The sequence below is a fragment of the Heterodontus francisci genome, chromosome 12, assembly GCF_036365525.1.
Source record: "Heterodontus francisci isolate sHetFra1 chromosome 12, sHetFra1.hap1, whole genome shotgun sequence".
Lineage (NCBI taxonomy): Eukaryota > Metazoa > Chordata > Chondrichthyes > Heterodontiformes > Heterodontidae > Heterodontus > Heterodontus francisci.
In genome coordinates, this window is record NC_090382.1 from 105,537,794 (window position 1) to 105,564,464 (window position 26,671).

Here is a 26,671-nt window from a genome sequence, read left to right on the forward strand (position 1 = left end):
AAGCATTCAAAAGGGAATTAGACAGTTGTATATTAAGGAAAAGTGTGCAGGGTTACGGGGAGAAGGCAGGGGAATGGAACTGAGGGAATTGCTCTTTTAGAGAGCTGATGCAGACACAATGGGCCTTCTCCGCAGTAACAATTCTGTGATTGTGTATGAGACCTCCCTCCTACAGGTGGCACTGTAGAGCAATGTGTGAGAGACCTCCCTCAGACAGCTAGTGCATGTCAGGAGGTGAGAGATGGGCAAGGTGTGGAGGTGACCTCCCTCCGGTGGATGGCACTGCTACAGGAGGCAGTTTGTGTGTTTTGCCTCTGGCAGGCAGGGGGCGATGCAGGCAGGTGTTTGAAATAAAAACAAGAAATGCTGGAAATACTCAGCAGGTCTGGCAGCATCTGTGGAGAGAAAAGCAGAGCTAGCGTTTCAGGTCAGTGACCCTTTTTGAGAACAGGGGTCAGACAGGATGTGTCTGCGCAGGCCGCTGTTTGGCCTCCGGCCGGCAGAAGGCGGACGGGATGTGTCTGCGCAGGCGGGTGTTTGGCCTCCGGCCGGCAGGGGGCGGACGGGATGTGTCTGCGCAGGCGGATGTTTGGCCTCCAGCCGGCAGCGGACGGGATATGTCTGCGCAGCCGGGTGTTTGGCCTCCAGCCGGTAGGGAGCGGTATGAGCGCGGCTGGCGGGAAGTAGCGCGTCTCCATGGAAACAGTCACGGGTGTGAGTTGGGTTGCGGGTCGGAGCCCGAGGCTCATGGCAATGGTTCAGGAGTTCCAGGTGCTGAGATGCTGCTTCTGTAAAACCTACCAAATCCAGCAGGTAAAAGAGAGCGCCGGGGCCTGAAACCTGCAGCTCCTGCCAGGGTAGTCAGCCTCACCACGCGCCCCCCTCCCCGCCAGCCAGAGCCCAGGCTCTGGGCAGATATTCCTACATCCCTGAGATGAGGCAGACACCACAAGGCAGCTTTTACATTCAGTTCCGTTTTCCCCATTTATCTGCTGGGATAATGGAGTGGGGCATTGCATTGGGGATGGAGTTGAGGAGGAATTTCTTCTCTCAGAGGGTCATTTTTTTTATTCATTCGTGAGATATGGGCATCACTGGCTAGGCCAGCATTTATTACCTATCCCTAATTGCCCTTGAACTGAGTGGTTTGCACTTCAGAGGACATTTTAAGAGTCAACCACATTGCTGTCAGGCCAGACCAGGTAAGGACAGCAGATTTCCTTCCCTAAAGGACATTAGTGAATTAGATGGGTTTTTACAAAAGTAGGCAATGGTTTTGTGGCCACCACTCGACCAGCTATTTTTAAATACCAGATTTATTAATTGAATTCAAATTTCATCATCTGCCATGGTGGGATTTGAACCCATGTCCCCAGAGCACTATTCTGCTGAAAGGTTCCTGACCTGAAGCATTAACTCTGCTTCTGTCTCCACAGATGCTGTCAGACCTGCTGAGTATTTCCAGCATTTCTTGTTTTTATCCCAAGAGTACTAGCTGGGCCTCTGGATTACTAGTCCAGTGACATTACCGCTATGCCACCGCCTCCCTGCTTCTTTGGAATTCTCTTCCCCAGGGAGCAATGGAGGCTGGGTCATTGAATATATTCAAGGCAGACAGATTTTTGATCTACAAGGGAGTCAAGGGTTATCGGGGAGCAGGCAGGAAAGTGGAGTTGAGGCCACAATCAGATCAGCCATTACCTTATTGAATGGTGGAGCAGGCTGGAGGGGTCAGGTGGCTTACTCCTGCTCCCATTTCTTAATGGATGGAGTGGGACAATGGGCAGAGTGGACAGCGAGGAGGGAGCAGGGAAATAGGGGAACAGTCAGGCTACAGAGGACAGTGGATAGGTATCCTTTCTCTGACCTTTTGTGCTCCTGTTCTGTTCGATCTCCATGTCCTACTCTCTGGCTCTCCGTCCTGTCACCTTTTCAACCAAACTTCTCAAAACCCACCTTTTCAGTAAACCTTCGAACACCCTCTAATCTCCTTTCTGAGCTTCACATGCAATTTCATTACACTTATCTATGAAATGCCTTGGCCTGTTAATTATGTAAATTATGATAGACAAGTTGTTCTAGTTCCTATCCCATGTACAGCACCTACAAGGCCTAGATTCCAGTCCATAGAAGACTCAAGCTACTTGTGGAAATTGCCTTTTTGTTGTGAAAACAGGACAGGAATGTTGAAGGGAAACACCTGAACTGTAGCATTGGCTGATTATATAGAAGATACCAACACTGCTTTACATTGTTTTGTAGAAACATAGAATCTTACAACACAGAGGGAGGCCATGCAACCCATTGTGCCTGTGCCAGCTGTTTGCATTTTTGTCATAGCCCTGCAAAATTTTCCACTTCAAGTATTAATCCAATTCCCATTGAAGAATATAAAATAGGAGCAGGAGTAGGCCATATGACCCCTTGAGCCTGCTTCGTCACTCAACAAGATCATGGCTGATCTACCTCAACTCTGCTTTCCTGCACAATCCCCATATCCCTTGAATAAAGGCAAAACACTGCAGATGCTGGAAATATGAAATAAAAACAGGAAGTACTGGAAATACTCAGCAGGTCAGACAGCATCTGTGGAGATAGGAGAGTTAACGTTTCAGTTCTGTGACCTTTGTTCTGATGAAAGGTCACAAGTCTGAAATGTTAACTCTGCTTCTGTCTCCACAGATGCTGCCTGACCTGCTGAGTATTTCCAGCCCTTTCTGTTTTTATTCCCTTATCCCTTGATTTCCCTAGTGTACAAAAATCTGTCGATCTCTATCTTGAATATACTCATCAACTGAACATCCATAGCCCTCTGGGTTCGGGGATTCCAAAGATTTACAACCCTCTGAGTGAAATGATTTCTCCTCATCTCAGCCCTATCCTGAGATTATGACTACAGTAGTTACTATTGAATCTTCTTCCATCACCCTTTCAAGCAGTGCATTCCAGATCATGACAACTCATCTTTTGCTACTTACCTCAAATTCAGAAGAGTTTTTAAAAAATTAATTCTTGGGAAGTGACACAGCTGCCAATTAGAGTATTTATTGGTCACCCCTTTTGCCCCTTGAGAAGGTGGTGGTGAACTGTCTTCTTGAACCACTGCAACCCATATGGTGCTTCCACAGTGCTGTTCGATCGGGAGTTCCAGGAATGTGACCCAGATCCTGGAAGGAACATTGTGTTCCTTAATATATTGGATCAGTAGATGATGTTGGAGGTGGAAATGCATTATGGAATAATTAAGTCTGATGGGACATAACGCCTTTCCTCACTCCGTGCTCTCATGTTACATACCATGGCACAGAACCAACTCCTCATCCAGATCTGCCTTCCCTGGGTGCATCACGGCATCAGCTCTCTGTCTCACCAGCCTGTTGCTGGGAGAGTGATCACAGCTCCCTTAGGCAGGAAAACGCTGCAGGGCTTGATCGTCACTTGTGAGGGCCCAAACATTAGGGCACAAGGATCTTTGGAACAACATGATCAAATATCCTTGATATTTCAAAACTGTCGCAACTCCTCCAATTGCTAATTGTTTGCCAGATTGGAGACAGAGTGGGTATAAAGGGATTCTGATTAGTGGGATGTGATTAGTGGTTTTCCTCAGGGATCTGTACTGGGGCCTCAGCTTTTCACCATATATACCAATGGTGAATGAAGAAATGGAGTTGTATGTTCCAAGTTTGCGGATGACACTGAGTTAAGACGCTCAGTAAGTTGTATAGATGGAAGCAGAGAGTTACAATGGAATGTAGACAGATTAAGTGAGTGTACAAAATAGCAGATGGAGTTCACTGTGGGGAAATCAGGTCCTGCACTTTGGATTAAAAAAAAAACAAATTTAAATATTTTCTGAATGTGAGAGACTAGGAACTCTGGATGAAGAGAGATTTAGGGGCTCCATGCTTACAAATCACTAACATCTAGTGTGGGTATGAGAAGTAATCAAAAAGGCTAGGGGAATGTTGGCCTTTATTTTGAGGGGCTAGAATGCGAGGGGAAGAAAGTGACATTTTCATGATATAGAGCTCTGGTGAAACCCCATCTGGAGTATTGCATGCAGTTCTGGGCACCGTACCTCAGGAAGGATGTACTGACCTTGGAGGTGGTGCAGCAAAGATTCATCAGAATGATACCAGGACTTAAATAGTTAAATTACAAAGACTAGTAGAAAGTAGATAGATTCTTGATAAACAAGGGGGTGGAAGGTTATCGGGGGTAGGTGGAAATGTGGAGTAATCAGTTCAGCCATGAACTTATTGAATGGTGGAGCAGGCTCGAAAGGCTGAGTGGCCTTCTCCTGCTCCTAATTCATATGTTTGTAGTTCCTCTGTATCCCCTTGGGTTTCGACAGTTGAGCTGTGAACTAGTTGAGGTGGTTAATATGAGAGAAATATTTGATGGGGTAGAGAGAGTGAAACTACTTCTGCTGGAGGGAGTCCAGAACAAAGGGACACTGTCTTAAAATTAAAGCTGGGCTATTCAGGAGTGAAATCAGGAAGCATTTCTTCACACAAAGAGTCATAGAGTCATTTACTGCACAGAGGAAGCCATTTGACCCGTCGAGTCCATGCCAGCTCTCCACAGAGTTATGCAGTCAGTTCCACTCCCCAGCTCGATCCCCGTAGCCTGCAAATCTTTTGCTGTCAGCTGGTCATCCAACTTTCTCTTGAAATCATTGATTGTCTCCGCTTCCACCACCCTTGTGGGCAGCAAGTTCCAGGTCATTGCCACCGACTGTGTAAAAAAAGCGCTTCCTCACATTCTCCCTGCATCTTTTGCCCAAAACTTTCAATCTGTGTCCCCTAGTCCTTGTACCATTTGTTAATGGGAACAGTTTTTCCTTGTCTGACTTATCTAAGCCGATCATAATCTTGTACACTTCTATTAAATCTCCCCTCAATCTCTTTTGTTGTAAGGAAAACAAGCCCAGCTTTTCTGACCTAACCTTGGAATTAAAATCCCCCATGCCTGAAACCATTCTGGTAAATCTGCTCTGCACCCTCTCAAGGACCCTCACAACCTTCCTGAAGTGTGGTGACCAAAACTGGATGCAGTACCCCAAGTGAGGCCTAACCAGAGCTTTATAGAGGGTCAGCTTTGGTACTTAATGCCTCTATTTATGAAGCCCAAGATCCCATATGCTTTACTAACTACTCTGTCAATATGTCTTGCTACCTTCAAAGGTCTATGCACATGCACCCCCAGGTCTCTCTGTTCCTGCACACTTTTTAGAACTGTGCTATTAAGTATATATTGCCTCTCCCTATTCCTTCTGCCAAAATGCATCACTTAAGTATTAAATTCCATCTGCCACGTCTCTGCCTATCCTAGTGTCCTATGTATGTTTCTTGCAGAGAGTTCATATCATCCTTACTGTTTGTCACACCTCCAAGATTGGTGTCATCGGCAAATTTTGAGATTCTACTCTGTATTCCAAGATCCAGGTCATTGATATATATCAAAAAAGGTGGTCCCAGCACTGACCCTTGGGGAACACCACTGTCTACCATCCTCCAGTCTGAAAAGCAACCATTGACTATGACTCGCTGTTTTCTGTCCATGAGCCAATTTTTTATCCAATTGTACACTGACCCTCCTATTCCATGAGCTTCAGTTATCCTAACCAGCCTTTTATGTGGTACTTATCAAATGCTTTCTTAAAATCCATATGAACAGCATCCACTGCATTCACTTCATCAGTCTTCTCTGTTACTTCATCAAAAAATTCAGTTAGATTTGTCAAGCATGATTTGCCTTTTACAAATCCATGCTGACTATCTTTAATTAACTCGAACCTCTCTAAGTGTTGGTTGATATTTTTCCTGATTATTGTTTCTAAAACCTTACCCATCACTGATGTGAAACTAACTGGCCTGCATGGGGCTGTCTGTTCTTTAATAAGGGTGTCACATTTGCCACTCTCCAATCCTCTGGGACCTCCCTGTATCCAGGGAAGATTGGAAGATTATGGCAAGCCCTTCCGCTATCTCCATCCCCACTTCCTTTAGCAACTTGGGATGCAAGCCATCCGGACCAGATGACTTATCTACCCTAAGCATAGCCAGCCTTTTTAGTACCTATCCCCTCTCAATTTTTATCCTATCCATTGCTTCTACTCTCTCCTACTGATACTTTGTCAGCCTCAATTTCCTTAGTGAACACTGATACAAAGTACTCATTAGGTATATTAGCCTTGCCCTGTGCCTCTAAGCATATCTTACCCTCTCTGTCCCTAATAGGCCTCACTCCTCCTGTTATACTCATTTACAATTTACATGCCGGTAGATCATCTTTGGGTTCCCTTTTATGTTGACTGCCATTCTACTTTTATATTCTCTCTTTGCCAGTCTTATTTTCCTGGTGGAAATCTGGAATTCTCTTCCCCAAAAGACTGCAATACTGGAGGTCAATTCAAATTTCAAGACCGAGATCAATAAATTTTTTATTAGATAAGGTTTTGAGATATGCAACAAAGGCAGATAAATTGATTGAACTTACAATCGGCCATGATCTAATTGAATGGTCTGATGGGCCTATTCCTGTGAACCACAACTAATAGGTATCAGGAAACTACTGATATCGTTCTCAAAATAGGTCATAGAATCGTGTAGCACAGAAGGAGGCCATTCAGCCCATCATGTCTGTGCAGCACTTTGAAAAAGCTATGCAATTAGGCTCACTCCGACTGCTCTTTCCTCATAGTCCTGAAAAATTTTCCTTTTCAAGAATTTATCCAATTCCCTTTTGAAAGTTACTGTTGAATCTGCTTTCACTGCCAAAGAACAGTACAGCACAGGAACAGGCCATTCGGCCCTCCAAGCCTGTGTCAATCTTGATGCCTGCCTAAACTAACACCTTCTGCACTTCCGGGGCCCATATCCCTCTATTCCCTTCCTATTCATATATTTGTCAAGATGTCTCTTAAACGTCGCTATCGTATCTGCTTCCACCACCTCCCCTGGCAGCAAGTTCCAGGCACTCACCACCCTCTGTGTAAAAAAACTTGCCTTGCACATCCCCTCTAAACTTTGCCCCTCGCACCTTAAATCTATGTCCCCTAGTAACTGACTCTTCCACCCTGGGAAAAAGCTTCTGACTATCCACTCTGTCCATGCCGCTCATAACTTTGTAAACCTCTATCATGTCGCCCCTCCACCTCCGTCGTTCCAGTGAAAACAATCCGAGTTTTTCCAACCTCTCCCCATAGCTAATGCCCTCCAGACCAGGCAACATCCTGGTAAACCTCCTCTGTACTCTCTCCAAAACCTCCACGTCCTTCTGGTCGTGTGGCGACCAGAATTGCACGCAATATTCTAAGTGTGGCCTAACTAAGGTTCTGTACAGCTGCAACATGACTTGCCAATTTTTATACTCTATGCCCCGACCAATGAAGGCAAGCATGCCGTATGCCTTCTTGACTACCTTATCCACCTGCGTTGCCACTTTCAGTGACCTGTGGACCTGTATGCCCAGCTCTCTCTGCCTGTCAATACTCCTAAAGGTTCTGCCATTTACTGTATACCTCCCACCTGCATTAGACCTTCCAAAATGCATTACCTCACATTTGTCCGGATTAAACTCCATCTGCCATTTCTCCGCCCAAGTCTCCAACCGATCTATATCCTGCTGTATCCTCTGACAATCCTCATCATTATCCGCAACTCCACCAACCTTTGTGTCGTCCGCAAACTTACAAATCAGACCAGCTACATTTTCCTCCAAATTGTTTATATGTACTACAAACAGCAAAGGTCCCAGCACTGATCCCTGCGGAACACCACTAGTCACAGTCCTCCATTCAGAAAAACACCCATCCACTGATACCCTCTGTCTTCTATGACTGAGCCAGTTCTGTATCCATCTTGCCAGCTCACCTCTGATCCCGTGTGACTTCACCTTTTGTACCAGTCTGCCATGCGGGACCTTGTCAAAGGCTTTACTAAAGTCCATATAGATAACATCCACTGCCCTTCCTTCATCAATCATCTTCGTCACTTCCTCAAAAAACTCAATCAAATTAGTAAGACGCGACCTCCCCTTCACAAAAATGCTGCCCTGAAATGCTTTTATTTAATGTGCATTTTACTGAAATTGGTATTGTCTGTTTTAGGTTAAGAAGAATAAGAAATGGAACTGCAAATTATGTGGAGAGAAACAGTCAGTGCTGAAGGTGAGGATGTTGATTTTGTAGCACTGAGTCGCAGAGTGCAGTAAGAACCATTATTGCATCAGAGAGGTTCTGCAATCCACTTTCAGTGAAAAGCCTGGGGGAAGGGGAGAGGTCCACTAACAAAATGGCAGGCATGCCTGGTTTTGACTGATTGACCTCCTTCTGTGCTGTAAGATTCTATCAGCCCATCATGCCTGTGCTGGCTCTTTGAAAGAGCTATCCAGTTAGGCCCACTGCCCTGCTCTTTCTCCATGGCCCTGCAAATTTTAACTTCCAATATTTATCCAGTTCCTTTTACAAAGTCACTATTAATCTAGTATTGTTATAATGTTACTATTGACGTCACAGGAAAACTGGTAGGGAATCTGCACTAAATTTGAAAAAACTAATTTGTCAAACTAATTAACTGAAGTGAAGTAGAGATGGCAGGGCAGGCGATGTGCCATGGCTGCATGATGTGGGAGCTGGTAGATCCCATTGCGAGCCGCAGTGACCACATCTGCACAAGTTATAGAGTCATACAGTATAGAAACAGGCCCTTCGGCCCACCGCGTCCATGCCAACCATAATGCCTATCTATACTAATTCCACCTGCCTGCATTAATTCCATATCTCTCTATGCCTTGCTCTTTCAGCTACCTGTCCAGATGCCTCTTAAATGTTGCTACTGTTCCTGCTTCCACCACCTCCTCAGGCAGCTCATTCCAGATACCCACTATTCTTTATGTGAACAATTTACCCCTTTGATCCCCTTTAAACCTCCTCCCTCTCACCTTAAATCTCTGCCCTCTAGTTTTAGTCACCTCTACCATGGGAAACAGACGCTGGCTATCTACCCTATCTATGCCTCTCATAATTTTATATACCTCTATCATGTCGCCTCTCAGCCTCCTTCGCTCCAGGGAAAACAGACCCAGCCTATCCAATCTCTCTTTATAACTCAAGCCCTCCAAACCAGGCAACATCCTTGTGAATCTTTTCTGCACCCTCTCTAGCTTAATCACATCTTTCCTGTAGTGCGGCAACCAGAACTGCACACAGTACTCCAAATGCGGCCTAACCAATGTTATGTACAACTGTAACATGACGTCCCAACTCTTGTACTCAATGCTTCGGCCGATGAAGGCAAGCATGCCATACACCTCCTTCACCACCCTGTCTACCTGTGTTGCCACTTTCAGGGAACTATGTACTTGCACCCCAAGGTCTCTCTGCTTAACAACACTCCCCAGGGCCCTGCCATTCACTGTATATGTCCTGCCCTGGTTTAACTTCCCAAAATGCATTACTTCGCACTTGTCTGCGTTAAATTCCATTTGCCAATCCCTTGCCCACTTTCCCAGTTGATCTGTATCCTGTTGTAAACTTAGACAACCTTCTTCACTGTCCACTATACCACCAATTTTGGTGTCATCTGCAAACTTACTAATCATGCCCCCTACATTCACATCCAAGTCATTAATATATATGACAAATAACAAAGGGCCCAGCACCGATCCCTGGGGCACACCACTGGTCACCGGCCTCCAATCTGAAAAACAACCCTCCGCTACCACCCTCAGCCTCCTATCACCAAGCCAATTTTGTATCCTTGCAGCTCAAAGAACTTTGGCTCAGAGTTAATGGGATGGAGTCCGAGCTTCAGACACTGCGGTACACCAGGGAGGGGGAGAGGTTCCTGGACACTGTGCTTAAGGCAGTCACACCCCATAGATTAAGTATCTCAAATTCGGCCAGTGGTCAGGGACAGGCGAGTGTGACTGCATGTGAGGCAGGTAGAGGGATCCTGAATTCAGCAATGGAGGAGCCTCAGCTCTTGACCTTGTCTAACAGGTACGAGGTACTTGCTCCCCGTGTGGATGAGGAAAAGGACTGTAGGGAGGATGAGCAAACTTACCACTGCACCATGGTACAGGAGGCCATTCAAGCAGGGGGAGCAAAAAGAAAAGTGGTAGTGGTAGGGGATTCCATAATTAGGGGTACTGATAGCATCCTTTGTAAGCAGGACCGAGAGTCCCGCATGGTGTGTTGCCTACCTGGTGCCAGGGTGAGGGACATCTCTAACTAGCTTGAAAGGATATTGGAGAGAGAGGGGGAGGATCCAGTTGTTGGGGTCCACGTTGGGACAAACAACATAGGCAAGACTAGGCAAGAGGACCTGTTTGGGGATTATCAGGAACTAGGAACAAAATTAAAAAACAGGTCCTCAAGGGTTATAATCTCTGGATTATTACCCAAACCACGTGCAAATTGGCATAGGGATAAGAAAATTAGGGAAGTAAACACGTGGCTAAAGGAGTGGTGTGGGAAAGAGGGGTTCCATTTCATGGGGCACTGGCATCAGTATTGGGACAGGAGGGAACTGTACCGTTGGGATGGGCTCCACCTGAACCAATCTGGGACTAGTGTCCGAGCGGAAAGGATAAATAGGGTGGTCACAAGGACTTTAAACTAGTAAATGGGGGGGAGGAGGAGGGGGAGGCCTCAGGGGAAGTCAATACAGTTTCAAAAATAAGTAACAGGGCAGAGAGTGAAGAAACAGTGAGGAACCCTACTTCAGGAACTGCAGGTAATGGCAAAACTGCAAGAAGTATACTGGTTAAACCAGAAGAGAGAAATAATAAACAGGCAAATAAAGCAGCAGTGCTGAGGGACAGGTTAGGGGGTTTAGCCCAAATAAGAGTTCTATATACAAATGCACAGAGGGGGTGGAGTAGCCTTACTGATTAGAAATAATATCACCTCATTGGTGAGGGAGGATATAATGAGGGGAAAGCATCCAGTGAAGACCTTATGGGTGGAACCGATGAATAGAAAAGGATCTAAAACCGTAATGGATGTTGTGTATAGACCTCCTGGTAGCAGTTCTGAGATGTTAGATTGTATAAATGCACAAATTAGGCAAGTGTGTAACAAAGGCGGAGTTGTATTAATGGGGGATTTTAACTTACACATAGATTGGGAGAGGCAGACTAGCACCTGTCAGAAAAGTAGTGAATTTCTGGAATGTGTCCGGGATAGTTTCCAACAGCAATATGTCCTAGATGCAACAAGGGGACAGGCAATATTAGATTTAGTTATGAGTAATGAGCCAAATTTAATTAGTAGCCTAACTGTGCGTGAACATTTAGCAAATAGTGATCACAACATGATTGAATTCAACGTAGCGTTTGAAAGTGAAAAGCACGAATCAGCTACCAGAATTTTAGACTTGGGTAAGGCTGACTTTAACGGGATGAGACAGAGACTGTCCACGGTAAACTGGGAAGATCTGTTAATTGGTCAGACGACTGAAGAACAGTGGAGAATATTTAAAGAAGCATTTAACGAAATACAGAGCGAGTATATACCCCTGAGAGGAAAAAGCTCCACTTCACAGAAAAAACAGCCATGGACAACTAAAGAGATTAGGGATAGCATAAAACTAAAAGAAAGGGCTTACAAAAATGCAAAACACAGCACAGATCCGGCCGAATGGGATCAATACAAAGACCAGCAAAGGGTCACAAAGCAGCTTATAAGAGCTACTAAAAATGATTATGAAAGGAAACTTGCAAGGGGCATCAAAATCAATAAGAAGAGATTTTATAGTTACATAAAGGGAAAACGGGTGGTCAAGAGCAATGTAGGCCCACTAAAAGCTGAAAATGGAGATATTGTCATTGATAATGGGGAAATGGCAGACATGTTGAACAATTACTTTGCCTCAGTATTTACAGTTGAAAAGGAGGATAACTTGCCAGTAGTCCTGAAAAAGTTAATAGCTGATAGGGGACAGGGACTTAATACAATTAACGTAAGTAAAACATCAGTAACAAGGAGATTAATGGAACTAAAGAGTGGGAAATCCCCAGGACCTGACGGTTTCCATCCGAGGGTGTTAAAGGAAGTAGGGGAGCACATTGTAGATGCCCTAACTATAGTCTTTCAGAGTTCCCTAGATTCAGGAGTGGTCCCTCTGGATTGGAAAGTTGCACATGTCACTCCGCTTTTTAAGAAGGGTGAAAGGGGGAACCAAGGAAATTACAGACCAGTTAGTCTGACATCTCTGGTGGGAAAGTTGCTGGAGTCTATAATCAAGGATAGGGTGACTGAACACCTAGAAAAATTTCAGTTAATCAGGGACAGCCAGCATGGATTCATGACGGGAAGGTCATGCCTGACAAATCTCATTGAATTTTTTGAAGAGATGACTAAGGTAGTGGACAGGGGAATGTCTATGGATGTTATTTATATGGACTTCCAGAAGGCATTTGATAAAGTCCCACATAAGAGACGGTTAACTAAGGTAGAAACCCATGGAGTTGAGGGCAAATTATTGACATGGTTAGGAAGTTGGTTGAGTGGTAGGTGACAGAGAGTGGGGATAATGGGCGGCGCAGTGGTTAGCACCGCAGCCTCACAGCTCCGGCGACCCGGGTTCAATTCTGGGTACTGCCTGTGCGGAGTTTGCAAGTTCTCCCTGTGTCTGCATGGGTTTTCTCCGGGTGCTCCGGTTTCCTCCCACAAGCCAAAAGACTTGCAGGTTGGTAGGTAAATTGGCCATTATAAATTGCCCCTAGTATAGGTAGCTGCTGGGGAAATATAGGGACAGGTGGGGATGTGGTAGGAATATGGGGGTTAGTGTAGGATTAGTATAAATGGGTGGTTGATGGTCGGCACAGACTCGGTGGGCCGAAGGGCCTGTTTCAGTGCTGTATCTCTAAACTAAACTAAACTAAACTACTCTGATTGGCAGGATGTGACTAGTGGTGTCCCACAGGGATCTGTGTTGGGGCCTCAATTATTCACATTATTCATTAACGACTTGGGTAATGGCATAGTAAGTCATCTATTCAAATTTGCTGATGATACAAAGTTTGCTGGCATTGTAGACAGTCTAGATGGTAGTATAAAATTGCAAGGAGATATTGACAGACTAGGTGAATGGGCAAAACTGTGGCAGATGGATTTCAGTGCGGGCAAGTGTGAGGTTATCCATTTTGGACCAAAAAAGGATAGAGCAGGGTACTTTCTAAATGGGAAGAGGTGGATGTCCAAAGAGACTTGGGGGTTCAGATGCATAGATCTTTAAAATGCCATGAGCAAGTGCAGAAAATAATCAAAAAGGCTAATGGAATGCTAGCCTTTATATCTAGAGAATTGGAGTATAAAGACACAGAGGTTATGCTGCAGCTGTACAAAACGCTGGTTAGACCCCCCTTCGAGTACTGTGAGCAGTTCTGGGCACCACACCTTAGGAAGGATATATTGGCCTTGGAGGGAGTGCAACGTAGGTTTACAAGAATGATACCTGGACTACAGGGGTTAAGTTATGAGGAGAGATTACACAAATTAGGCCTGTTTTCGCTAGAATTTAGTTGGTTAAGGGGTGATCTGATCGAAGTCTTCAAGGTATTAATAGGAAAAGACAGGCTAGATAAAGATAAACTATTTCCACTGGAGATTCTAAAACTAGGGGGCATAGTCTAAAAATTAGGGCCAGACCGTTCAGGAGAGATGTTAGGAAGCACTTCTTCACGCAAAAGGTGGTCGAGGTTTGGAACTCTCCCACAAACAGCAGTTGAAGCTAGAACAGTTGTTAATTTTAAATCTGAGATAGATAGACTTTTGTTAAGCAAAGATATTAAGGGATATGGGTCAAAGGCAGGTATATGGAGTTAGGCCGCGGATCAGCCATGATCTCATTGAATGGCGGGACAGGCTCGAGGGGCTGAATGGTCTACTCCTGTTCCTATCTTCCTATGTTCCTATTCCTATCTGCTTCCACCATCCTTTCAGGTAGTGCATTCCCTATCACCATAACTCACTGCATGAAAAAAAATTCTCATCTCCCCTCTGATTCTTTTGCCAATTAGCTTAAATCTGTGCCCTCTGGTTACTGACCCTTCTCACTGGAAACAATTCCTCCCTATTTACTCTCTCAATACTCCTCATGATTTTGAACACCTCCATTAAATCTCCCCTGAACGTTCTCTGCTCTAAGGGGAACAGTCCCAGCATCTCCAGTCTCTCCACATAACTAAAGTCCCTCAACATGTTATTTTATTGAATTTGACGTCACTAGTAGGAGTGAGGGAGTGCTGCACTGTTGAAGGTGCCGTCTTTCAGATAAGATGTTAAACTGAGGCCCCGTCTGCCATCTCAGCTGGATGTAAAATACTCTATGATACTGCTCAAAGAAGAGCAGGGGCGTTCTCCCTGGTGTGCTGACCAATAGTTGTCCCTCAGCCAATACCACTAGAAACAGATTATCTGGTCATTGCTGTTTATGGGAGCTTTCTGTGTGCAAATTGGCTGCAGTGTTTCCTACATTACGACAGTGACTACACTTCAAAAGTACTTCATTAGCTGTGAAGCACTTTGGGATGCTCTGAGGTCATGTAAGGTGCAATATCAATACAGTTTCTCTCTCTCCCTCTTTCTGATATTTCCCCCAGAGTTAATGGTTTGATGTGACAATCTCCCCAGGTATATGGCCAGGGCTCGGGAGCTGACTGTCGACGACATGTACAGAAGCTGAACATGCTGCAGGGGGAGAGGATGCAGGCGATGGAAGCAGCTGCTTGGTAACCTCTCATTTTTTCCATCTATCTTCTGGGTTAATTGCATAATCCATAGAACGATACAGCACAGAAGGAGGCATTGCACCTGCATTGGCTCTTTGAAAGAGCAATCCAATTAGTTCCATTCTCTCCTGCCCTTTTGCCGTAGCCTTGCAAATTTTTTCTTTTCAAGTATATATTCAATTCCCTTTTGAAAGTTTCTATTGAATCTGCTTCCACCAATCTTTCAGGCAGTGCCTTCCAGATCATAACTTGCTGCATACAAACAGTACTCCTCATCCCCCCTCTTGTTAGTTAACAGCAGCAGAGCAGGAAGATTGATTAGCATTCTTAATGATTCTGAGTTATTTAATTTTGTTAACGTTGGCAGAATGAATGATAGAGCATAGAACATAAGAATGTAAGAAATAGGAGCAGTAGTAGGCCATTCGGCCCCTCAAGCCTGCCCCACCATTCAATAAGATCATGGCTGATCTGCCCCAGACCTCAACTCCTCTTTCGTGCTAGCTCTTCATAGCTCTCAACTCCCTGATATTTCAAAAATCTTTCTACCTCCTCTTTAAATACATTCAGTGATCTAGTCTCCACCACTCTGTGGGGTAGAGAATTCTAGACAGTCACTACCCTCTGAGAGAAGAAATTTCTTCGCATCTCAATTTTAAATGAGTGTCCACTTATTCTGTAACTATGTCCCCTAGTTCGAGATTCCCCCACTAGTGGAAACATCTTCCAACATCTACCCTGTCAAGCCCCCTCAGAATCGTGTACTTTTCAATAAGATCACGCCTCATTCTTCTAAACTCTAATGAATAAAGGCCTAACCTGTTTAACCCTTTCATCCCAGGAATCAGCCTAGTGAATCTCTTTTGAACGGCCTCCAATGCCAGTATATCCTTTCTTAAATACAGGGATCAAAACTATACACAGTACTCCAAGTGCGGCCTCACCAACACCCTATACAGTTGTAACAAGACTTCCCTATTTTTAAGCTCCAACCCCCTAGAAGGAGGCCATTCAGCCCATAGTGCTTGAGCCAGCTCTTTGAAGGAGCTATCCAATATAGTTTCCGTACCCCGGCTTTTGTCCCCGTAATCCTGCAATAAGTCCTTTTCAAGTACATGCCTAATCATCTATTAAAAGTTCTTCTGGAAACTGGTTCCACCATTCTTTCAGGTAGCACATTCCAGACCTTAACGCTTTGTGTGAAGACATTTCACTTATTTCCTCTCTAGTTCTTTTGCCAATTATTTTAAATCTATGGTCTTGTTACTGACCCACTTGACAGAGGAAACAGTTTTTCCCTACTTGCTTTATCAAAACTCTCATAATTTTGAACACCTCTTAGATCTCTCCTCAGCCTTCTCTACTTTCAGGAGAAAAACCCATTTCTCCAATCTCTCCACAATAAATAAATAAACTGAAGACCCTCATACCTAGTATCATCCCTGTAAATCTGCTCTTGCAGTCTCTCCAAGGCCTTGACTTCCTTCCTAAAGTGTGCTGCCCAGAATTACATGCAATAGTTCAGCTGAGGCCTAACCAGAAATAATCTTTTGCATGATCAGTCTCTTCAAGACAATGTAAGGTTTGATTCCACTGACATTAGCACCCTCAAAGTACATCCCTCTTTGCTGCGGGTTAGTTTGTTTTACTGTGGACAGCAGACCCTCCTCCTGTCCTCACCAAATATCCACACACCTGCACTGGATTCCAGCAAAGGTCAATGACTAGTGTTTGGTACCTGGAGCCCTTATTTGTACCTTTCATTGTATCATGGGGATTTTCTTCACTTTTTTTTGGGCAGGTCCATTGAGGAGCCAACGTGTTCAAACATTGGTTACGAATCCCAAAGACTTTGTACAGTGAGTGAGCAGGTGAGAGAGATCGAAATGATGGGTAGATTTCTCATTAACTCATCAGCTGTCCACCCTAATTGAGCCGAAGATGATATTGGAGCTTCACAAAACCCACACTCATATTTCATGCTGATTATCTATCACTTTGAATATCAGCTGGAGGTGGTTTCCCTCGATATCTCAGCTGGTAAATTTATAACACTGAGCATACTGAGGGCAATTAAGAGTCATCCACATAAAGTGGGACTAGAGTCACTTGTAAGACAGACTGGGTAAGGATGGCAGGTTCCATTCTCTGAAGGACATTAGTGAGTTTGTTGAGTTTTTAATGACAATCCGTCCATAAATTATCAGATTTATTAAATTCAATTTCACAACTTGTCATGCGAGGCTTTGAACGCGTGACCTAGCACGGCCACTAGGCTGCCGTACCCGATCATTGCAGTTTCTGGAACGCTGCTGTGTGTAAAGTGATTGCTGTTTTAGCGAATGACTAGTGTACTATGAAAACCAAATCTGACTTTTGAAGCAAATTATCAGGCGAGCTATGATTCTTTATAAATTATAAAGTGGAAGTATCTTTATTTGGAAAGTGGTTTAATGGCTCTTCTCTAACATTGCCTCTTGCAAATTGTTTTCTGACTCAGGTTGAGAGCCCAACAAGCAGCCGCTGGAGTGTTTATCTGGACCAGAAAACTGCCGAAGATGCGTCGGAGGAGCAGGGAGGAGAAGGCGAGATTGTGTACATGGACCGACAGCAGTTCCAGGCAGGCGTGAGAAATGCCAGCAGGGATCGAAGGTGAGAGGTTGTAGGATGGAATATCACATTAGTCTTGGTGTGTCAATGGCCATTACGCCATATGGTTTGACGCTCGATTATGTCCTTGGTTTGACCCTGGAGGAGAGGGTGGGGACACTCCCATCCTGGTTATTTAGTGGGTGGGAGTCGAGGTTCCAGGAGCTATGCAGGAAGCCGCAGCTGGCTCTCGGACAGGATGGGAGCCAATTTGAGCGTGATGCCCCCAACTATTGAGGACTTTTAGGTGTTCAGGAGGGAACTGAACTAAGTGGGAAAATGGGCTGTTCAGAAGATTAGTGGTGTTGGTGGAGTGACCGAGGATGAAGAGTTGCTCAAATCGAGGATTCAGTGAGGAAAATCTGTTGGAATATTTTTTCTTTTCACTCCTAGTAAGCGTAAAAGAGGATTACGCAGTGACTCCAAGCAACTGGATCCATATAGACACTGCACTGATAGCAATGAAAAGGAGTCTGCTCAAAAGAAGATGGGAAGTTATCTGGTGAGAGTTCAGTTGATGAGACATGTGGAAGATTTGTGATTGTTGCTGGGAAATCTGTATGATATATATTTGTTTAAAGCAGTTGAATCCTTTCTCTTTTCCCACCGCTATTTTGGTTGCACTAGGTGTCAGTCAAACCAGAAACGAGCCTTGATCTCATTGAATGGCAGAACAGGTTTAAGGGGCTGTTCCTATATGCTATCATTGCTCAGCTGTTCCACCAGATGGAGCACCTGATAAAAGCTGGACATTTCCTTTCCATGGAGGAAAAGTCCTAACCCGAACTGTAGGGAGGACACTGAGACCCTCCCACAGGAACTGTGCTGAGGCCAGAACTTCATGTCTGGGTGCTGCAGAAGGAAGTCTCTGTACTTGGTGCTCAGAACATTTTAGATCAAATGGCTGGCTTCATCTGGACCCACCTTTTGGAGTTATTTTCCATCATTACAAAACAGCCTGGATGAGGTTCAAGAGCTCCCTTGTCTGGAGAAATCATGTGGGTGAACTTGTGTCCCAACATTCTGTGGTGCAACAGTGTGTTCTGCCATTAACCTGGGATCGTTAACAGTTCAGAATTTTAAAAAGCTGTATTTAGTCAGCTCATCAGAACCATGACGCCATGCACTGAGCAGTGTGACAACAGTGCTAGAATCTGGGAAGTTTACAGTGTAGGAGGAGGCCATTTTGCCCCTCATGTCTATACTATCTCTTTGCTAGAGCAATCTGAAACTAATTCCATTGTCCCTCATGGTCTTCTATAGGCTTATTCTCTTGTTTTCAAATCTTTCCATGGCCTCGTCCCTCCCTATCTTTGTAATCTCCATCAGCCCCATGACCCTCCTAGGTATCTGCACTGCTCTAATTCTGGCCTCTCGTGTATCCCTGATTTTAATCGCTCCATCATTGGTGGCTCTGCCTTCAGTTGCCTAAGCCCCAAGCTCTGGAATTCCCTCCTGGCACCTCTCTGCCCCTCTACCTCGCTTTCCTCCTTTAAGACACTCCTCAAAACCTACCTGTTCGACCAAGTTTTTGGTCATCTGACCTAACATCTCTCTTTCTGGCTTGGTGTCACACCTTGTTTTATAACACTCCTGTGAAGGGCTTTGGGACATTTTATTATGTTAAAGGCACTATATAAATGTACGTTGTTGTCCTCTGCTTCAAATAATTATCTGACTTTTCCTTAAAAGATACAATGGTCTCTGCCTGAACCACTCCCTGTAACAATGCATTCCATGCTTCATCGACCCTCTGTGTAGAGAAGGTTCTCCTATCTTCTCACCTCACTCTTAGTGATAATTTTAAATTGATAATCCTTTTCCACGATGCTCCAACTAGAGGACCTCACTAAGGTGTTTAAACTATCAAACCCAAAATATTCCAAATTTAATTTGAATTCGATTAATAAATCTGGGATTAAAAGCTAGTCTAGTGGTGACTATGAAACCATTGTCGATTGTTGTAAAAACCCATTTGATTCACTAATGTCCTTTAGGGAAGGAAATCTACCATCCTTCCCTGGTCTGGCCTACATGTGACTCCAGACCCACAGCAATATGGTTGACTCTTAAATGCACTCTGAAATGTCTAGCAAGCTACTCCGTTGTATCAAACCGCTACAAACTCCAAGAAAAGGAGTGAAACCGAACGGATCACCTCCCATCGACCGAGGCACTGGAAACGACATCGGCAGATCCAGCCCTGTCGACCCTGCAAAGTCCTCCTTACTAACATCTGGGGGCTTGTGCCAAAATCGGGAGAGCTGTGCCGCAGACTAGTCAAGCAACAGCCTGACATAGTCATACTCACGGAATCATGCCTTAAAGACAATGTCCCAGACACCATCACTGTCCCTGGGTATATCCTGTCCCACTGGCAGGGCGCACCCACCAGAGGTGGCAGCACAGTGGTATACAGTCAGGAGAGAGTTGCCCTGGGAGTCCTCAACATTAACTCTGGACCCCATGAAGCCTTATGGCTTCAGGTCAAATATGGGCAAGGAAACCGTCTGCTGATTACCACCAACCGCCTCCCCCTTGGCTGATGAATCAGTGCATCTCTATGTTGAACACCTATTGGAAGAAGCACTGAGGATAGCAAGGGCACAGAATGTACTCTGGGTGGGAGACTTTAATGTCCATTACCAAGAGTGGCTCGGTGCCACCACTACTGACTGAGCTGGCCAAGTCCGAAAGGACATTGCTGCTAGACTGGATCTGCAGCAGGTGGTGAAGGAAAAACTTACTTGACCTCATCCTCACCAATCTACCTGTCACAGATGAATCTGTCCATGACAGTATTGATAGGAGTGCTCACCCCACAGTCCTTGTGAAGACAAAGTCCCATCTTCACATTGAGGGTACCCACCATTATGTTGTGTGGCACTACCACTGTGCTAAATGGATAGATTTCAAACAGATCTAGCAACTCTAAACTGGGCATCCATGAGGCGCTGTGGGCTATCAGCTGCAGCATAATTGTATTCAAGCACAACCTGTAACCTCATGGCCTGGCATATCCCCCACTGTTCCATTCCCATCAAGCTGGGGGACCAACACTGGTTCAATGAAGAGTGCAGGAGGGCATGCCAGGAATAGCACCAAGCATTCCTAAAAATGAGGTGGCAGCCTGGTGAAGCTACAACACAGGACGACTTGCATGCCAAACAGCAGAAGCAGCATGCAATAGACAGAGCTATGTGATCCCACAACCAACAGATCAGATCTAAGCTCTGCAATTCTGCCACATCCAGTTGTGAATGGTGGTGGGCAATTAAACAGCTGACGGGAGGAGGAGTCTCCACAAATATCCCCATCCTCAACAATGGGGGAGTGCAAAAGACAAGGCTGAAGCATTTCCATCCATCTTGAGCCAGAAGTGCTGAGTGGATGATCCATCTCTGCCTCCTGAGGTCCCCAGCATCACTGATGCCAGGCTTCAGTCAATCCAGTTCTCTTCGCATGATATCTAAGAAATGGCTGAAGGTACTGGATACTGCAAAGGCTATGGGCCCTGACAACATTCCAGCAATAGTACTAAAGAGTAGCTCCAGAATTAGCTGTGCCTCTAGCCAAGCTGTTCCAGTACAGCTACAACACTGGCATCTACCAGGCAATGTGGAAAATTGCGCAGGTATGTCCTGTACCCAAAAGGCAGGACAAGACCAACCTGGCCAAATACCGCCCTATCAGTCGACTCCTGATCATCAGTAAAGTGATGGAAGGTGTCATCAACAGTGCCATCAAGCAGCACTTGCTTAGCAATAACCTGCTCACTGATGCTCAGTTTGGTTTCCGCCAGGGCCACTCAGCTCCTGACCTCATTACAGCCTTGGTCCAAACATGGACAAAAGAGCTGAACTCCAGAGGTGAGGTGAGAGTGACTGCCCTTGACATCAAAGTAGCATTTGACCGAGTATGGCATCAAGGAGCCCTAGCAAAACTGGAGTCTATGGGAATCGGGGGAAAACTCTCTGTTGGAAAATGGTTGTGGTTGTTGAGGTCAATCATCTCAGTCCCAGGATATCAGTGCAGGAGTTCCTCAGGGTAGTGTCCTAGGCCCAACCATCTTCAGCTGCTTCATCAATGACCTTCCCTCCATCATAAGGTCAGAAGTGGGGATGTTCGCTGATAATTGCACAAGATTCACCACCTTTCACGATTCTTCAGATACTGAAGCAGCCCATGTCCATATGCAGCAGGACCTAGATAACATCCAGGCTTGGGCTGATAAATGGCAAGTAGCATTCGAGTCAAACAAGTGCCATGCAATGACCTTCTCAAACAAGAGAGCATCTAACTATCTTCTCTTGACGTTCAATGGCATTACCATCACTGAAACCCCCACTATCAACATCATGGGGGGTCACCATTGACCAGAAACTGAACTGGACCAGCCATATAAATACTGTGGCTACAAGAGCAGGTCAGAAGCTAGGAATTTTGCAGCAAGTAACTCGCCTCCTGTCTCCCCAAAGCCATCTACAAGGCACAAGTCAGGAGTGTGGTGGAATACTCCACTTGTCTGGATGGGTGCAGCTCCAACAACACTCAAGAAGCTTGACACCATCCAGTGCAAAGCAGCCCGCTTGATTGGTACCCCGTTTACCACCTTCAAAATTCGCTGCCTCCACCAGCGACGCACAGTGGCAGCAGCGTGTACCATCTACAGGATGCACTGCAGCAACTCGCCAAGGCTCCTTCAACAGCACCTTCGAAACCCGCGACCTCTACCAGCTAGAAGGACAAGGGCAGAAGACGTGTGGGAACACCGCCACCTGCAAGTTTCCCTCCAAGCCACACACCATCCTGACTTGGAACTATATCGCCGTTCCTTCACTGTCGCTGTGTCAAAATCCTGGAACTCTATCACAGCACTGTGGGTGTACCTACACCCCAAGCTCTGCAGCAGTTAAAGAAGGCGGCTCACCATCACCTTCTCGAGGGCAATTAGGGATGGGCAATAAATGATGTCCTTGCCAGCGAAGCCCACGTCCCATGAGCAAATAAAAAAAGTCGAGAGTGGATCAGTGAATACCTATTCAAATTCATGAAAGCCAGTAGTTGCAAAAAAGTGCTTTAACCATAAACTGATATTTGGAATAATCTGCACAATGTCAGCGTGGCCCAGTGGGTAGCACCTTGAGTTAGAAGTATGTGATTTCAAGTCCCACTCCAGAGACTTGAGCACAAAACTTCAGGCTGACAATACATTGCTGCACTGAGGGAAAGATGGCACTGACGGAGTGCTGCATCATCAGATCTGCCATCTTTCACATGAGATGTTAAAATGAGGCCCCATCTGCTCTCTCAGGTGGACGTCAAAAGATTCCATGACACTATTTCGAGGAAGAGCAGGGGAGTTATCCCCAGTGTCCTCACCAATATCTAACCCTCAATCAATATTGCAAAAAACAGATTATCTGGTCATTATCATATTGCTGATTGCGGTAGCTAGATCTGCCTAAATTGGCTGCTAAGTTTCCTACATTATAACAGTGACTACACAGGTTTGCGGCTGCCTGCAACGAATTTGGCCTAACCATCAGCCTCAAGAAAATAAACATAATGGGACAGGACATCAGAAATGCTCCATCCATCAATATCGGCGACCACGCTCTGGAAGTGGTTCAAGAGTTCACCTATCTAGGCTCAACTATCACCAGTAACCTGTCTCTCGATGCAGAAATCAACAAGCGCATGGGAAAGGCTTCCACTGCTATGTCCAGACTGGCCTAGAGAGTGTGGGAAAATGGCGCACTGACATGGAACACAAAAGTCCTAGTGTATTAAGCCTGTGTCCTCAGTACCTTGCTCTACGGCAGCGAGGCCTGGACAACGTATGTCAGCCAAGAGCGACGTCTCAATTCATTCCATCTTCGCTGCCTCCGGAGAGTCCTTGGCATCAGGTGGCAGGACCGTATCTCCAACGCAGAAGTCCTCGAGGCGGCCAACATCCCCAGCTTATACACCCTACTGAGCCAGCGGCGCTTGAGATGGCTTGGTCATGTGAGCCGCATGGAAGATGGCAGGATCCCCAAGGACACATTGTACAGTGAGCTCGCCACTGGTATCAGACCCACCAGCCGTCCATGTCTCCGCTTTAAAGACGTCTGCAAGCGCAACATGAAGTCCTGTAACATTGATCACAAGTCGTGGGAGTCAGTTGCCAGTGATCGCCAGAGCTGGCGGGCAGCCATAAAGGCGGGGCTAAAGTGTGGCAAATCGAAGAGACTTAGCAGTTGGCAGGAAAAAAGACAAGCGCAAGGGGAGAGCCAACTGCGTAACAGCCCTGACAACCAATTTGATCTGCAGCACCTGTGGAAGAGTCTGTCACTCTAGAATTGGCCTTTATAGCCACTCCAGGTGCTGCTCTACAAACTACTGACCACCTCCAGGCACTTACCCATTGTCTCTCGAGACAAGGAGGCCAAAGAAGAAGAAGAAGAATGCTCCAAGAGTACTTCATAGCTATGAAGTGCTTTGGGACATCCTGAGGTTGTGAAATGCTTTGGAAATGCATATGTGGGTCTGTCCGTCTGTCCACGGCTTAGTAAACAAAGAGGAGGAGAGATGGTCACAGTTAGAGTTAGACCACCAATCGGATGGGCTTTGATGGAGATTTAAGGTACAAAAGGGATGGTCTTGATGGGAGAGTTAAGGTACTGGAGGGGTGGGGTTCAATCACCCAAATGGGCCTTTCTTGTTCTTGACCACTTGTGTGTTTATGCAGGTATTTTTCTGTGTTGCAGAAGTATGTGAATTCCACACCAAGTGAGAGCAGAGGCGGGAACCCAGAGATTAGAGCCATGGAATGGAGCAATGTCTTAAACTGCTCACAATTAGAATCCAACCCAGTGGCCTGGCTGAGGAATGAGTGTCAGTGTGACGCAGCTACTTTCCCAGCTAAGAGACAGGGTGCACAGGCCTCTAGATGGGATAGATTCCTACCCCACAACAATGCAGAAGACGATGAATTCTTCGATCAAGACACTGGTGAGGCCAAGGGGCAACCAAACTGGAAGAGGGATTGTCCTTCCACCGACCATTCCTTGCAGCGTTCTGTACTTGAAGATCAAGGTGATTACGTGGGTGGTTCTGCTCTTTTTACCAGTTTGGAGTTAGCTGGTGATGGCAGGCCAAGTTCACCACTTATCACTGGAAGTGCTGCTGAGGGAATCGTGACTCAGCCGCTCGCTGCTCTGGAACTTATTGGAGTAGCCACGACGGTGCTGGGCTCGCCAGAACTTGCCACTGATGCACATGAGCCCAGCAGTTGTGCACGCAGAGCTGTGAAGGATACCTCAGTGCATCAGCTGTTTCCTACATCCACACGCAGTACTCCTGAAGTTTCATGCACCCCAAAGTCAGAGCCCCCCTCATCCCTGCTCACTCTAACAGCCTGTCAATCCTCAGCTCATGGGTTGTCTGGCACAGCTCCCAGATTACATGTCAAACAGACCAACTCCTTTTTGTCGCTCTTTCAGACGGATGAGGATTTTGACGATTTGTGATTTACCTCTGCTCCCCAGGGTTTCATGCTAAGTGGGGGCACCTCGCGATGTAGCATCACACCAGTGCCGTTGCACTATGTTCCTCTGTGACTGTTTCACAAATTTGTGGTAAATCCACTAGTGAACTTTTAATGCCAGCATTAATCTGAAATGAGTTTTTCAAATGAAAGGTGGTTGTAAGGATTATTTCAGGCAGTGTTTGTTTGGAACAGTAGCTCTTGGAAATTGGGAAACATACCTTCCTGTACCCTTTCTCCCCAGCTGCTACTTCATGGAATGTTTGCTGCTATAGAATTACTACGATGTGTTAAAACTATAGCCATAAACTGTTTTAAAAAAAAATTTTGTGTTGCTGCTGGATGTAGTTTTTTGGCGACAACTTTGAAACAACTGGATGAAGGCAGTGGTCACACCTGCCACTTTGCTGGTTTGTGTAACTCTAGTGGTTTAAGTATCATCAGTTCGTGACATTACCATTATTTTTGGTACGAGATAGACATTCCGTTAGTATATGGTTTCAGAGTAAATTGCATAATATCCCATTATCCCCAGCCTTGAAATGAAATCAAATTCATACCCATCTCATCGTTTTCTTAAGCATAGAGAACAGAGCACGAGCTGAAACAAACCAGGGAATGAATCTGTGGGCCTGCAATGGATAAAGAGCAGGTTGATTCAGAACTGCATCTTGTTGCTGGCAACGGAGTGTGGGGGTTTGGGTGTCGACTGTGGCTCAGAGGGTTGCACTCTTGCCTCAGAGTGAGAAGGTTCTGGATTCAAGACCCAATCCAGAGACATGAGCACATAATAGAGCTGACACTTCCAGTGGCATACTGAGCGATAGCTGAACTGTCAGAGGTGCCTTCTTTCAGATGAACATAAATAAAAGATGCCATGACACTTTTGAAGAGCAAGAGTTGTTCGATGTCCTAGGCCAATATTTAGCCCTCAGTCAACATCACGGTAATTTTCATGGGAACTTGCTGAGAAAATTGCTGCATTTTACTACATTAGAACAGTTCAAAAAAATATAATTCACTGGTTGTAAAGTGCTTTAGGATGTTCTGAGGTTATGAAGCATACTATGTTTGGGGGGTTTCAGTCTTAAATATGTGGTCCTGTAATACAGATGTCAAATGATGGTTTTTATTTGGAGGGGTTGGGTGTACTGAGTAATGTGCAGAATAAATTTTTTAAATCTTTCAAGGTGTGACACATTCTATCTGAGCATGGTATCATCGTTCTCGAAATCAAGGTGAGTGAAAACAAAGCTAGGAAGACACAGTTTCTTCTACCAGGCCGCCATTTGGCTCATCACATTTGTGCCAACCCTTCAAGCACGCTGTTGAATTTAAATCCCACACACAGCAAATTAGTCCTCTTCGAGTACATGTTCTATATCCTTTTAAAAGTTCCTTTGAAATCTGATTCCACCAACCTTTTAGGTCGTGTGTTTGAGATCATAACATTTTTAGAAGAAATTACTCATTCCCCTTTAGCTTTTTTGCCAATTATTTTAAATCCAGGACATCTGGTTATTGACCCACTTGCCAGAGGCAGTAGTTTCTCCCTACTTGCTCTATCAAAAGCTTTCAATTTTGAAAACCACCCATTAAGTATCCTCTTGCATGCACTAACAACAATCCCCACTTCTCCACATAACTAACTTCCCTCATCTTTTGTATGTTCCTGATAAAGCTCCCTCAAGGATAAGGACATCCTTCCTACATAGTACCCAGAATTGTACTAACCAACCAGTGATT

General features: G+C 45.3%; 1 protein-coding gene across 2 annotated transcripts; it reads left to right on the top strand.

Moving 5' to 3' along the window:
* Nucleotides 1-634: 634 nt before the first annotated feature.
* Nucleotides 635-26,313, top strand: mrnip (MRN complex interacting protein). 2 transcript variants are annotated; one of them, XM_068044018.1, is made up of 7 exons: nucleotides 635-813; nucleotides 8,117-8,176; nucleotides 14,648-14,745; nucleotides 16,547-16,616; nucleotides 17,246-17,397; nucleotides 17,788-17,896; nucleotides 24,147-26,312. In XM_068044018.1, exons 1-7 carry the CDS (start codon nucleotides 697-699, stop codon nucleotides 24,906-24,908), a joined length of 1,368 nt encoding a protein of 455 aa, XP_067900119.1. In that variant the 5' UTR covers nucleotides 635-696; the 3' UTR covers nucleotides 24,909-26,312. The 2 variants fall into 2 exon arrangements, with proteins under 2 accessions (XP_067900119.1, XP_067900120.1); XM_068044019.1 differs by lacking the exon at nucleotides 8,117-8,176 and having other exon boundaries at nucleotides 24,147-26,313.
* The last annotated feature ends 358 nt before the right edge of the window (nucleotides 26,314-26,671 follow it).

Excerpts from the sequence above, each read along its gene's own strand:
- mrnip (XM_068044018.1), top strand. The coding sequence starts at position 697 with ATGGAAACAGTCACGGGTGTGAGTTGGGTTGCGGGTCGGAGCCCGAGG. Across the intron at positions 14,746-16,546 it reads GCGATGGAAGCAGCTGCTTG|GTCCATTGAGGAGCCAACGT; the intron begins GTAACCTCTCAT and ends TTTTTTGGGCAG. Across the intron at positions 17,897-24,146 it reads AGAAGATGGGAAGTTATCTG|AAGTATGTGAATTCCACACC; the intron begins GTGAGAGTTCAG and ends TCTGTGTTGCAG.